Below are 14,644 nucleotides of genomic sequence, written 5' to 3'. Positions count from 1 at the left end.
TAGCCTCCAATTTATTTGTTCTAATCTTAAGGAAGTGTTTCAAATGGAGTGGGGGAAGAAGGACAAAAAGGAATCCAAAAATGTACCACTTCCACATGGAAAGGGAGGAGAACTTTTTTTCCACACGTCATGTCAGGCACGCCACGGACGACTCCATTCACTGTTGTATCTAAGGTACTATAATGTCACATCAGTGTAACATTACTGACGCCTAGTGGTCAGAATACTTCTTTAAATATTTTTCACTAATAATAGGCCACAGTCAACCATGCAACAGCGATCCTTTCTGAATTCTTTTTTGAAAAACAAGGGAGCGATGTTTGAACCGCGATGTAGCAAGGGACGACTGTACCTGTTAGCCCCCCTTCATTTCAGCCATTAGCATACGGGTTAGTTCCTCATCCCTACTGTCTGTGTATGTACAGTATCCTCAGCCTCGTGAGAAAGTGGTGTCCTCACCGGAGGCCTGAGAGTGGAAGACCATCACGCGTTCCTCGCATTCTGAGCCAAAACCACATGGCCGATTTAGCTCTAATGACATTTGGATGACTTGCATAAAGGGCATCCAACTTCCAATTTAAGCGGGCACATAATCAACGGAGGCGCGGTGAGGAAAAAGGTCAATCGGTGATTCGCATCTCTAATGCGATCGGATCTTTTTTACGTTTCTGTTTTTGCGCATTATCCTCTCATGTCCGGCTGTTTAGTTTGAAATCAAACTCTTGACTGCCTCACACGCACATACTGTACTTGTTATTACTGGAAAGCAGCAACTGACATTCCCTCGCAAGCGGGTAGGTGCCATCTCCAACAGTCATATTCCAAACTGGGATTAAAAAAATAAAATCTCACATTCACATTTCTCACCGAGACCGATGTGTTGGCGTGCGCACGCCAGTCTTAACCAACCACACGATTCTAGTGAAGTCTCCACGGACAGAAATAAAAGCCACCATATTGTGATCGTACACCAAGAATACTCAGCAGCGAGTGTGCACCTGTGTGTGTGTGTGTGTGTGTGTTGTTTTTTATCTGGTACCCGGCCTCACCCAAAAACCCAACAAAGTCTTCCATGTTAGCGACCTTGTGTGACCCTGGTAGCTGAGTGCTCAATTTGGTTCCACTGAGGCGCGGCACAAACAGCCAGAAGTCATTTCACATTTCGAGGCTTTCTTGTGCTGTTTTTTTTTTTTTTTATTAACGTTTTTGGACGCACTGGACAAAGGTGTTTTGTGTACTAGTATGTGACACCTTCTCCGATCCTGCTGACGAAAAACCTGACAAGGGAGTCGGAGTTTAAAGTTGAGGTGCACTCAAAAAGTGGTTATTTTTTTGCAGTCTTCAATCATCGGCACGTCATAAAAAACGTGTAAAAACGATACAATGTTAAACTGCACTTTTTTTTTAATTTGCCCATCATCAACAATACGTACGTGAGACACGTCTTTCTCTTTTCTGTGCGTTCTAAAGGTATAAAAACTGATAAAAAAAAGACAGGTAATTAATGGCACATAATGCCGCCCGCTATTAAAACACCTCCGACAAGGTTTTATGGTTTTATATACATGCTCTGATAACGTACTTACAGTATTTTGCCGTATTTTGGTCATTTTAAGCATTACCGGAACTTCCTTCCCGGACGCATTGATTTCCCACAGCAACATAGAAACCAACTCCTACCCCTAAACCTTAACTTTTCCAAACTCACAAACAAAAACACAGCAGCAGTTCCGGCAGCTCCGATATGTAGCGTTACCTCTACGGTAGTGGCCTGGGGCATTGTGAGCGTGGCGCTATGTGGTGAAGCTAGTCGCTAATCGGCTAGTAGCTAGTCGGTGCGGTGTGGCGAGGTGTCAACGTGGTTTTTCGGCCTAAAACTGTTAATAACAATCCTAATAACAATGTGGCTATAGGATGCAGGTCACGTTATGTAAATGGGGTGTTGTTGGCGCTGATTGGAGGTTTTTTCAGAAGGCTTTATAGGCGTGCATTCTTAACTACCTCTTTTTATTGTTTGTATGTCTTTAGAACACACAGAAAAGATCAAGACGTGTGTTCATGTCTCACATAGGGATTGTGGATGATGGACAAAATCCCCGCCCCGCAGTTTTCCTTTAAGAATGTATCAAAACCGCCAGCATTTTTATGTAAAAATAGTTCAGCGTCATCAACGTACAACTTGTATTAACTGTACAGGCAATGTTTTAAGGAACATTTAACACTATAAACTGTCACACAAGTGTAAAAAGAAGTTAACCACTGCAGCGTAAAACCTGAAAACAAGTCAACTGGTACTCACCATGAACGCGTGACACGACGTACGTACTGTGGTGCGTGCCTCTGAGGCGAGTCTTTCACATAAGGACTGAACGCAGCTGACTTTAAAGCACATTCCTTTCTTTTTGTTGGTATTATTACTGTTGACTTTGTTGCTTCAGCCACATGAGTTTAGGTTTTTGCTCCACTGATACACTTTTCCATTGATATCACATAAAAGAACAAAACAAAGCAGCCCCCTGCCCTCTCCCGTACCCCCCAGTTTACTCACACTGCTCTGTAGCATTTGGGCTTTGGCCCATGTATGCCTCATTGATATCACTTCATTGTACCACACAGTATTACTGCAACTTTTCTGACTGTGTGGCCTATTTCAAGCGTGTCTGTTCATCTCTGTTGCGCAAGTTGGACGTTTTCGATAAGTGGGGAAGAGCAATCAGAGTAATTCCAGTACATGACACATATGTTGCGTTTGGACTTTGCCTTTGTGGATTATTACAGTCTTTCTATTTATTTACAGTGGTGTGAAAAAGTGTTTGCCCCCTTCCTGGTTTGTTACTTTTTGCATGTTTGGGACACTTACATGTTTCAGCTCATCATCCTAACCAGCGTTGCGGGTCCTCCTGTGATCATGTCAAAGTATCCTGATGCTGCGTCATCAGTAGGTAAATGCGCTAAGAGTGTCAAAGCGTTATGAGTGCCTTGGAGGTGGAAAAGTGCTATACAAGTGAAATACCATTTACCAGGACAAGGATCCAAAACACACCAGCAAGTCCACCTCTGAATGGCTGTAGAAAAACAAAATGAAGACTTTGGAGTGGCCTAGTCAAAGTCCTGACCTGAATCCTATCGAGATGCTGTGGCATGACCTTAAAAAGACACTTCATGCTGGAAAACCCTCCAATGTGGCTGAATTACAACAATTCTGCAAAGTTGCTTGCAGACTCATTGCAAGTTATCACAAACGCTTGATTGCAGTTGTTGCTGCTAAGGGTGGCCCAAGCAGTTATTAGATTTAGGAGGTAATCACTTTTTCACACAGGGCCACGTAGGTTTGGATTTTTTCCTCCCTTAATAATGAAAAGTTTCATTAAAAACTGCATTTTGGGTTCAGTTGTGTTGGCATTGACTGAGATTTAAATTTCTTTGATGATCTGAAGCGTTTCAGTATGACAGACATGCAAAAAAATAAAGAAATCAGGGAGCGGGCACTTTATGCAAGGTCGTTACTAACTGGCAGAAGCGATGCGTATGGATGCGAGCCGCTATTCCAGCAAACTTTGGGATTGCCGTGGCGTGGTGCTGCCTGTCATCATGTGAATTTCTATCACTCCCAGGTTAGAGATTCCAGAGTATATCAGACTTTGTTTATGTCAGGTTGTGGCTATCTGATGTCCACCATCCTTGGCCACTGGCTGACGTTTACATACCTGAACAATGCCTGAGATTGCTGTTAGTCTATGATTCTTATTACATATGGAGACAAACGTGCTCTCAGGAATCCATCGCCTGTGCAAAAGCGTTGGGTGTACCGTTTCTTCTCGCTCTGCTGGGACACAACGCTGCCAAAAAAAGTGCTCACCTAAGGGATGTTGCTGCAACCGGAGCCTCTCTTTTTTTTTTTTCCTCCATCTAACCTCATGCACAGATGCAACGGTCTCTGCAAACCGCACGAGCGCAACCTTATCAGCAGGCAAAACAAGTGCTTCTGCGTCGCACCAAGCCTGACAATTAACTGTCGTGCAGGGACTGGATTTCTCTGATAACCTTTTATTTGTTCCCCCTGCGTACGTCTTTACACGCAACCTCGCTCGTGACACCAGAAGCCAGAGAGATTTGCAATAAAGATGAGCTCAAATCTCATCCGCCATATTGTGCATATGTCAGATATGCTGTGATACACGCCTTCTGCGTGTGTTTACGTGTGCGTGTGTGTGTGTTTGTGTGTGTGAGACCAGCACGGTCGCATCCCCTTTAAACCCACTACAAGTCCGTGGTCAGGCTGGCTACTAAGACCTAACTGATGTCAACTGTCCGGCCTGTGTTGAATCAGAGGTCATTAGGCCAGTGATGGTTTAGTCGTTCATTGGAGATGAAACACTGCCCTCTAGTGGCGAGCCTGTAACATGCAGACAATACGCATTCAAAGCAATCAGTCCATTGGGACTAAATAAGACCAAAACATCCATACTTTTTATATGCCGCTTGTCCTCAATAGGTTCACCGGGGTATGCTGGAGCCTATCCCAGTGCAATGCTGGTCAGTGGGTTGAAAACCTGGGCTTTTAGCCTACTGGCCTAGTGAGCTCGACTCTCAATGAGTGGGGTTGTGTGGTCGCGGGATCGAGCCTGGGCAGTGTGCAGGTCTGGATTGCACCAGATGACCATTGTTATACAGTATTGGCCTGTGAAATAGGAGGCATCTTAGCACATCAGATCGGGATTTATTTTCCAACTCCCACATGGAACAAACGTCAATGCACTTGTGACATATTCTAAAAATTCTAAATTGTTTTTGCTACTCGTCGATGCTGAAACACCTGGCCTATTAACAGGTTGGTGCGGCAATTCCAGGAAGACCCTCCAGTTGGCCCAAAATCCTGCTGCCTGAGGACCAGCCGGAACTAGCAGATATCAAAGTTCTCCTGTCTCATAGACATTAAGTTCTTCTTCTTTGGCCAGCAAACTAATTGAGACTGAATCAATAGCGCCTCTGCTATTTGCAGCCAAGTACTGCACCTTGTTTTGCCTTAGAGAAGAATTTACTGAAAAAAACTCACAATGAAAATTTAAGCAAAACTGAAGTCACTTACAAAACTTGTGATCATGGGGGTATCTAAATTTTAACAGTTCATCGATTCTACAGGTGCATCTCAATAACATCTTTGGAAAAAAAATTTTCGGTAGTATTCTAGATTGACTACACAGAAAGTGAAATAATTCATGAATGTATTTCTGAACAGTTTAGGTGATTATAGCACAAACGAAAAACAATGGAAACACTTCCTGAGCCTTTAATTGGTCTGTTAGTCTGAATTGAACTCCTTCAATGTTGTAATTTACTGAGCTGCACCTGTATATTATACTACTCACAAGACGTTAGGGATATTTCAGGATGAACCTAAAATGTACTACTGTATAAACTTTACAGGTGAACTTAATTTCAGCTTCAGTAATTTTGAATGCGTATGTCCAAAATACTTAACCTGCTGTTCGCTAACATAACAGTTGTGCATATCCCTAACCTTCGACTTTTTGTGAGTGGTATACCGTACACTGGTGTGAAAAAGTGTTTGCCCCCTTTCTGATTTCTTACGTTTTGCATGTTTGTCACACTTAAATGTTTCAGATCATCAAACAAATTTTTTATTAGTCAATGACAACACAGCTGAACACAAAATGCAGTTTTTAAATGAAACCTTTTATTATTAAGGGAGAAAAAAACAAACCTACTGTACATGGCCGTGTGTGACAAAGTGATTGTCTCAATTTGGCCAGAAAACATATTGATGATCCCCAGGACCTTTGGGGAAAAAAGTGGAAGTTTTTGGAAGGTGTGTGCCCCATTGAATCTGGAGTAAAAGTAACGCCACATTTCAGAAAAAGAACATCATACCAACAGTAAAATATGGTGGTGGTAGTGTGATGGTCTGGGGCTGGTGCTGGAGGAGGAGGAGCTGAAAGACTTACTGTGATAAATGGAACCATGAATTCTGCTGTCTACCAAAAAATCCTGAAGGAGACTGTCCGGCCATCTTTTCATGACCTCAAGCTGAAACCACTATTATTTTATTTAAAAACGGCATTTTGTGTTCAGTTGTGTCGTCGTTGACTAATATTTAAATTTGTTTGATGATCTGAAACATTTAAGTGCGACAAACATGCATAAAAATAGGAAATCAGGAAGGGGGGGCAAACACTTTTCCACACCACTGTATATAGATTCGTATGAGTGCAGGGGGTTGTACTCAAACACATCACAGAGGCCCGCTGCAATGTACAAGTGTTTATTTTTGATTTGCAAAACATCTGACAAAATAATATTACATAAACACCAATTTATAATAGAAAAAAAGATATTTGAAAAAAAAGAGACAAAAGATAAAATTGCAATTACAATAAAATTTAGGTGATTTAATTTCTTCCTTATAAGTGGAGCCAAGCTCGACCTAAAACCCTAGGCCTGTTCTGGCAAATAAATTCAATCAGTATGCATGTTACATCATGTTACATTAAGTGCTTCTTGTTGGTTCAGGCATTTCAGTTGAACGTGGCATGATTTGGGTTCACAATGTAGGGTTAGAATTCAATGCCAAATTCAAAAGTAAAGTTCTAGTTAGTCAATCTCTGTGAAGCTGTGGAACACGTGGAGCCGGTGGCCCTGCAGTAAGACGGTCATATGGCACACAGCTCAGGGTCCGCGTCACCGTGGCAACCATGTTCCTCAGTATTCACTCATCGTTTCATTCAGTGTTTACCTGAAGCAGTTTGACATAAGTACATAAAAGAGTGATCTCTCTCTCTCTCCAATGAGTACCACTAACTTCCGAAGGAGGGGTGGGGGGGCCGACACTTCGGGCCACGCCCACATCATGTCGCGTCGCAAACACGGTGATGCTCGCGTTAAAAAAAAAAAAAAAAAAAAAAAAGCAGCATTGGGTGTACGGTGTAATTCACCCCTCATTGGCCCGGGAATGATGGCGGTGAGGGTGAAGGAGAAAAGAGGATGGAAAGACAAGGCAGGAAAAAAAAATACCAGAGCCGAAACTATGCATGTAGCACCGGGTGGCACTAACACACCTTTCATTGCTCCCTGCGCCGCTTTAAGTCTTCCTGCCGCATTGACTCTGCGAAATTCTCCTTCCAAATGCGTGTATGCATAGAGTCAACTTCTTGGAGTGTGTGCAGCCTCTTTCTAGCTAGTGGGAGCCCCGCTGGTGCAGGCACAAGATTTATAGGAAGAGAGAAAAAAAAAACAAACACTCCTTGTATTTTGTGCGTTTGAAAAAAACAACAAAAAAGGCAATGCTAAGTATGAGAACTGCACAACAAGAAAAAAAAAAATCTATGAACGACTTCATTAGCTGGACTCTCCCATAATCTGTGAGATATCTCTGAGGTAATCATTGAAGTATGACTCATTAGACAGCAATAAATACCAACATGAATACAAATATTACAAAAAGTAAAAACAGAAGCAAATACTAAAGCAAAATAAAAGAGCTAAAAGAGGTAGGTTTTTTTGTTTTTTTTTTTAGGTAGACTATGGTGTACATCCATTGTGGACACTCCTTGTCTTAAGAACTACATTAAGTTGATTCCATTACAATCCCTGTCGTAAAGGCAGGAAACAGAAACATGGAGTCGAGGTGGGGAGGCGGCGAGCACACGTGCTTTACGGACAGGATTTGTAATGGCAACAGTCATACAAAGGAACGCGCTAAAGTGAAGTGTAAAGCTTGCTGGTGATAGTGTACCATGAGTTGGATGTTACAGGTATGTGTGTGTGTGTGTGAGGTTGTCAATGCCGAGTAGCATCTCAGCAAAGACGGACGCATTGCTGGAGGATTTACAAGGTCCAGTATTCCGACAAGCACAATGCATGAGTTAATACTGTACATGTCAAAAATGAAAAAGAGGAGTTTTGAGCAGCTTTTTTATGGTAAAAAACAAACAGGAAAATCTTGGTTTCAGGGTGTCTACTGTGTGTATGATATGTACAATGTGTCATGGCGATCAACGTTACTTCCATCCTCGAGAATGTTCCGGTTACGCTTTGAAATCCCCAAGAACTCTTTGACCCTGTGTTGAGGGAAGACTCCCTGTGGCACTTACACGTTCCCAAAAACTCCCTACTTGTACTCAACATACGTACTGTACTTCTACGAAGGGCTGTTAGGGTCACATCCAGAAGAAAGTAAATATAGTAGAGTTACAAGAAAAAGTGGTAATTTGCAAGAATAAGGTTGTAATATGAGACAACAAATTGTAAGGTGAGAAGGCTAAAGTTGTGATGATACGGGAAAAAGGTCATGTTTTTTTGTCCCCGCCCCCGCAAGAATAAAATTCCCACACAAACTAAACGCAACAGCCCAGCAGGGGCTCCTCTCCTTCTAGAAACCTGCCGGAAATTCAATGTTCAAAACACGTCCAGTTGATTATGGAACAAAGGCAACCAAAAAGACCATTTCGGTCAATCTATTTTGCGGGTTCTCTGCGTAAAAGAGGCTCATGCTCATAAAACTGACTAACGTGTAACCCGACACGATCCTCAGCAGTACGCATCTTAATGCAGACATCATTTCCAGAAAAGAAAGTCATAAATATATATAGTTTAAAAATGCCATTTTTGGATTTTTTTTTTCCCCTCTTTTTTGTTTTTTAAATCCCCATAATGTTACGACTATATTGTCATCATATTCGGACTTTCAAAAACATCACAACTTCATTCCTGTATTACAACTTGACTTCCCAAGTAATTAAGAATGTTTCTCATAACCTCACAACGTTGTCATATTTACACTTTTCTTATAATTACACCCTTCTTTTTCTCTTCTAAGGTCACTAATTTACCTTAAATCTTTGTTTCTCCACAACATTCCAACAAATAACGACTTTTTTTCACATAACAACTTTTAATTATAACGGCAATAATTTTACTTTTTTTTTTGTACCCTTACACTTTTATTCCCTCATTTTATTATGACTTCATTGTAGCCAAATTCTGCTTCTTTTTTTTTTTTTGAAACAATTTTTTTCTTGTAATATTCCAACCTTTTTATTTATTTACTTACTTACTCACAGGAACAGCACGTATTAATAGACATTTCTGTTAATACGCCAGAATTAGCCAAAAGGCTATTTTTTTCCCATCGGTAGTCCCTCATCCTAATTCCATTTACTAAAAGTATAAATAATGGAATAATCGGAACACAATGAGCCAACAATCAAACACCACACCAAGACACAAACACACACATGACAGGACACCAGCAACGGCAGCACCAGTCAGTCTGTCTGTGCTTGACTTACTTATTATTACAGTTATTCTTGGAAAATTCTGTGTCTCTTTGTACGACTTTTTCCTTGTAAAATCACAACTTTTTTTTTTTTTGCAACATTAGGACTTTCTGTGCCTGTAGGAACTTTTTTTCTTGCAAAATTGCTACTTTATTCTCGTAATATTTTGACTTTGACTAGTGCCAAAGTATTACCCCCCCCCCCAGCCCCACCACCACGACACGCACACTCCTCCATACAAATCAACACCGCACCTCTGTCTTCAAAGAAAACAGAACCAAACCAAAACCATGCATACAGACGTATGTACGGTTTAAGTCAACGTGGTGACTTTTTGAGTATTTATGTAGAAATGTGTGACTTTCTACATACTGTACATACAGAAGAGTTGGGTAACAAAGCACATCGTACGGCCATCAACTGTCCTGGCGTACGTGCGTGCTATACACGAGTGGTGCAGCCTTAAATCTTCCAATCCTCACATGGATATAGATGTTCACATGTGTAGATGTTTACATACATCGACAGTACAGGATAATCCTAATGAAATTCTAGAAGGAAAACCAAGTTCACGATACTATTCGGGGAACATATAGTCCTATATTCACCATCGGGCTACTACAAGCGTTCCATGGGCTCAGGTTGGACTGGCACAAGCTGTAACCAGTAGTAGATGTTGTACTAAAGCCACAGTGACAGAACGGTCCTGCTGGTGAGTCAGGTTTAGGTTTGGGGCTGCACAGTTTAAAGCGACGGTGCTCTCAGATGAGTAACACTCAAGTGTTGCCCTGAGATGATGTCACAGGAAGCGCTGTAAGTCTGGCACAGGCCTGCATAGCCAATCACAGAAGCTACTTTCGCAGATGTCAAAAACTGTATGAGACCATGTCATCACAGGAAAGAGTTTACGCTAAAATAGCTTGAGCGCAATGCAGTGGCCACAATGGTGAAAATGCTCTGCACAGCGCTTTTCGTCCGACTGACCAAGCAATCAACAAATCAACCAACAGGTCAGAGGTCAACCATAAATCCAAATACATGACCGGCCTCCAAGTACTTCATCTTCTCCGGGCGGTTCATAAGCCATTACAACTTTCGTCTCGGAACCGCACAATGTCAGCGAAAAGAGTTCTAAAGACGGCAGTCCAAAGCCTGATGACAGAAGGCTTGACAGTATATGGCTTTATAATTATTGAATATTCGAATTAACATTACATTATTCATAAAAAAGTGGAGATCAACTAACCAAATGTTACAGAACTTTTTGGCAGTGTGTTGAATACCAACGCTCCCTGTTTAATGCGATCAAACTCAGTTGGAGTTGATCAATTTATTCAAAACAAAACACATATTTGCATATTTTTTTTCTATCTTTAGAATGCTCCGGCATAGACTGAGAAGTAATATTTGATCCTTGCGACTACTCAGCAGTGGGTTTGTTAATATTTATTTAAAGCTGAGGAAATTACTGAGGAAACTGTGTTTCTGTCATAAAAGTGACATAAAAGTAAATACTGATTAATACAAACAAAATGAGAGGATTATAAAACAATCACCGGGACTTTACTGTGTTTTCACTAGCATATCATATGTCACTTAAAGTACTTGTAAAATGTCAATACATTTCTGACGTCTGTAAAAAATATATATATATAAAACTGTGATGAATAAGTAATAATACCCTTGTCCTCTTTAGTTCAGATCCAACTCTGGATATACTTGTAGTAACTCTGTAGCCCTGAAGAGGCCATATTACAGTTATGTATACCTGGTATTTACACCATACCGCCACTAGGGGGCTGCACAATACGCATCTGGAGGGGCCCACCAACCAAAACAAAAAAAACTCCCAGACATTCTTATATAATTCACTTCCCAGTCAGCAATGAAAGGGTGTGATACACGTGGAGGTCTGAAGCAGCTCCCGGAACTTAACATCCGCTGTGTTCACACATGTTCCGAGGACGAACAATTCATGGAATTGTTTTAAAGATGAAATTAAATAAAAAAAAAAAAAAAAAAACTGTAGCGCAATTACATCCATGTCTATGCCAATTTCCAAGAATGGTATGCAGGTATATATTAACAATTCAGGCCTCATTCTTGGGCCTTAATTCAATATTCCAGTTAGATTTGGCATTTTAGCCCTTTAAAATCTGTGATATATAGATAATGTATGTCAGTACATAGGCTTGAATAAAAGGTGATATAACAGTGCTTAGGATACACATGGTAGCAATTAGCTATTTACAAGGAATAAACTATATCAAGAGAGGCATGAGGAAAACAAACTAAGAGCAACAAGCCATAATGTTGGCTCGGTTTGATTGACAGTTTGCAGTTAAAAAAAAAAAAATAGTAGCTAAACACATTTAGTGGCTGATTCTCACTTCGAAAGCAGGCAAACCCAAACCCGAGCAAAAACTAAATTGCAGACTACATTCCATCTAAACCTAAACACGTACTGACCGTTTTCCTTCATGGGTTGTGAGGCGAGTCGGAAACGTTACAATGGCGAATGGCAGCATGCCGCAGAGCAGCAAGACAGATTTTTACACAAGGTAGGTGATCATACCTTTGGTGAGAGATGAAATGTTGGTATACACGGTCATACACTGTACATACACTGCCTTGGAGAGGAGCAGATGACACAAAAATAACATAGCATTCAACTTATAAAGTATGTAGAGGCACTGATTTCATCAAATAAAATGTCGTCCATACTGTATCTAAAGCGTCGCAAAGTTGCTATTCCACATACGTGATGGAAATATAAAAACAACCCCGGTAAAAAAAGAAGAGGTAGCTCAACGGAATGGCTAAATGAATAACTGAGTGTGTTGTTGTTGCACACAATATGTGTGCGCACAAAATGTCCAGGCATTTGAAGCAGCGTTGATTTAAATAGACAAAAACACTGTAAATAGGCAGAAGTTGAGTGTTTAGCTTAAGTTGTACTGAATGTAGTTCCCTTGTTTAAGGTCTCTTAACATCTGCTTGCTCTCCATAAAGACTTCTTTAGAGACACACACTCCCACTTCACAACTCCATTTAGTCCACTTAGGACATCATCAGCGCTCACCCTGCATCTCTCCATTTTTTTTTTTTGTTTTACCCTCATTGGTGTGGCCTCCCACTAGGAGACCTCACTGCCAAACACCTCCAGCACCAGTGGGGTGAGCTGCATGCTGTGCTCAGGCTGGAAGGAGAGCGAGCGGTACTGTTTGGAGTGCTCCTCGTTGAGGCTGCGCAGGTCGGCCAACTTCTGGATCATCTTAGCATAGAGCAGACTTCCTCCGGGGTGGTTGAGCTGGATGTAGGCCTGCAGGGTCTCAGAGAGCCGGTCTTGGAGGCCTTCAACACGTGCGTGGTCCTGCACACCTGGGCGGTCTGTGGGACAAAGTGGGGCTTGGCTGTTACGCATGTGGACTATTAGATACAGCATAGTAAGATGGAGATGGGCATCAAGTTGCATTGTTTTTGTGACTACATGGAGGTTGACTCATTTTAGATCAGATGCATCACATGTATTCAGTGTTAATGAGGTTCTTCCCGTTTGTTATACATACAGTATATGCTTGCTTGCATGAAACCCTTCATTGTTCTAATTCATGTTATAAATATTCACTTGTTGAAATGCTATATTGTTATTATCCTTTTTTTTTTTAACACAGAAACTCAAAAATAAAGATAGAACGCAATGATTGCCTGTGCCCCTCCCTCAAAGCAGCATGGTGCAGTACCTGGGGAAAGCAAGCAGATGGCCATCAGCAGCACATGTTCCTCCTCGTGCAGGTTGAGCTTCTTGAGGCCCACCTGGAACTTAACCAGCGGCTCCAGCAGCTCCAGAGTGTGGCCCGCTGCAGGAGAAACGTAAGAACGGTCACACACAATCTGTATACTGTAAAATGTCTTGTACAAAATGTACTGCACATCATTTTTCATTTGGAGTGCTGTTTCTTTTGTGATGACACAACATAGGGCGCACGTGAGCAGTATGAGGTCCAATGCAAGAGCTGTAGCACTATTTTCACAGAGATAATAATAGCTGAGTGGTACTAATTTAACAAATAGGTTCATTATAGTTAGCAGTGATGTACAACTGTACTGCTTCATGTTGATAGGTGTTCATAAAATTGTGTCTCTCTCATAAGGTACACCAAGACAGAGGAATATTAGGGCCACACGGAAAAGGAAAAAATTATAAAATTATCAGAAGTGACAAGAGTGTCTAAAATACACTTTTTTTGAAAAGCTTCTCAATTACTTAGTTTGTCACCATTCGTGGGTGGGTCTTGGAACATAACCCCCCATAGACCTAATTTACAGTACCATAGAGTTGAATACATATACTGTATAGTGGGAGTTCATTGTGGGAATTGTGTGCGTAAATGAATCATGTTCAGGTCAACTAGAACAAGAGTAGTCAAGATACGGCCTCTCCTGTCTCCGGACATGAGGGATGTTTTCAGCAGTGAATCAGTTGCGAGTAAGATTCCTCGGATGATCCCACAAGAAAGGATCTCGTTTGGAAGGCAAATTGCCTGCAGGTGCTTCTGAAGATACAGTTAACGGTGCATTGCTGAAATGTATACATTAAAATCATTGGTCCATGGATGTGTATGCCGCCACTCTCTTGAAGCTCTTAGGACAGTTCCATATGTAAAACATGTCTCGTCTCCATAAGGTTAGCTAAAAGTTAAATACAAACAAGGGGAAAAAAACAGGCCTCTGCAATGTCGAGTGTACATGTGGCAGCCTTTACACTGACCTTTGGTGACATCACTGATCTGGTATTTAAAATCAGGCCCACCGCAGCTCCAGGACATGTCTTCGAGGTTGAAGCTCTGGTTTGAGCGCAGCATGATCACCTCAATGGCACTTGACTTTAGCAGAGCGATCTGGTCCTCCGCGGTCAGCTCTCTGCGAGAAAGGGGAAAAAACAAAAAAAAGGATAATCATTAATGGGAAAAAAAGAAGTTAAAGAAACAGAAAGAGAAATGATGTGACACTTAAATGTATACATAATGGTATGCAGTTGCTTGCATAATAACTCATTACAGATCAGTTACAGTCATGAGGTGTGCATTGTGCAAGATGGATTAAACGGGGAGGGGGTTATGGCACCATCATGTGATGATTTAAATCCAACTTGCGTTAAGCACTGTCAACAAACTCCTGCATGTAGTCATGTTATTATGTGCTAGAATGTTGAAGAAATGGAAAGAGAATGTGACATTTGCTGGAACCTTAAAATCTTGAGTGAAGGTTTCGGCTTAAGTGAAAAGCGCAAAAGTGAACAAACATTCCAAACGTAATCCAACCGCATCCATCATTGACTGCCACTG

At 41.4% G+C, this 14,644-nt stretch overlaps 1 protein-coding gene across 2 annotated transcripts in view; it reads right to left on the bottom strand.

Annotated features, from left to right (window-relative positions):
- Positions 1–6,267: 6,267 nt before the first annotated feature.
- Positions 6,268–14,644, bottom strand: part of LOC129186297 (vitamin D3 receptor B) — a 30,749-nt gene continuing 22,372 nt past the window's right edge. For both annotated transcript variants that reach the window (XM_054784409.1, XM_054784410.1), the window contains exons 8-10: positions 14,068–14,219; positions 13,040–13,156; positions 6,268–12,686 (exon numbers count right to left, since the gene is read on the bottom strand). In XM_054784409.1, the coding sequence (XP_054640384.1) occupies positions 12,433–12,686; positions 13,040–13,156; positions 14,068–14,219 (523 nt within the window). In that variant the 3' untranslated portion in view covers positions 6,268–12,432. The remainder of the gene's footprint in view (positions 12,687–13,039; positions 13,157–14,067; positions 14,220–14,644) is intronic.

This window comes from Dunckerocampus dactyliophorus, chromosome 8 (genome assembly GCF_027744805.1).
Source record: "Dunckerocampus dactyliophorus isolate RoL2022-P2 chromosome 8, RoL_Ddac_1.1, whole genome shotgun sequence".
Classification (NCBI taxonomy): Eukaryota; Metazoa; Chordata; class Actinopteri; order Syngnathiformes; family Syngnathidae; genus Dunckerocampus; species Dunckerocampus dactyliophorus.
This window is presented reverse-complemented; position numbering and strand designations above follow the sequence as displayed.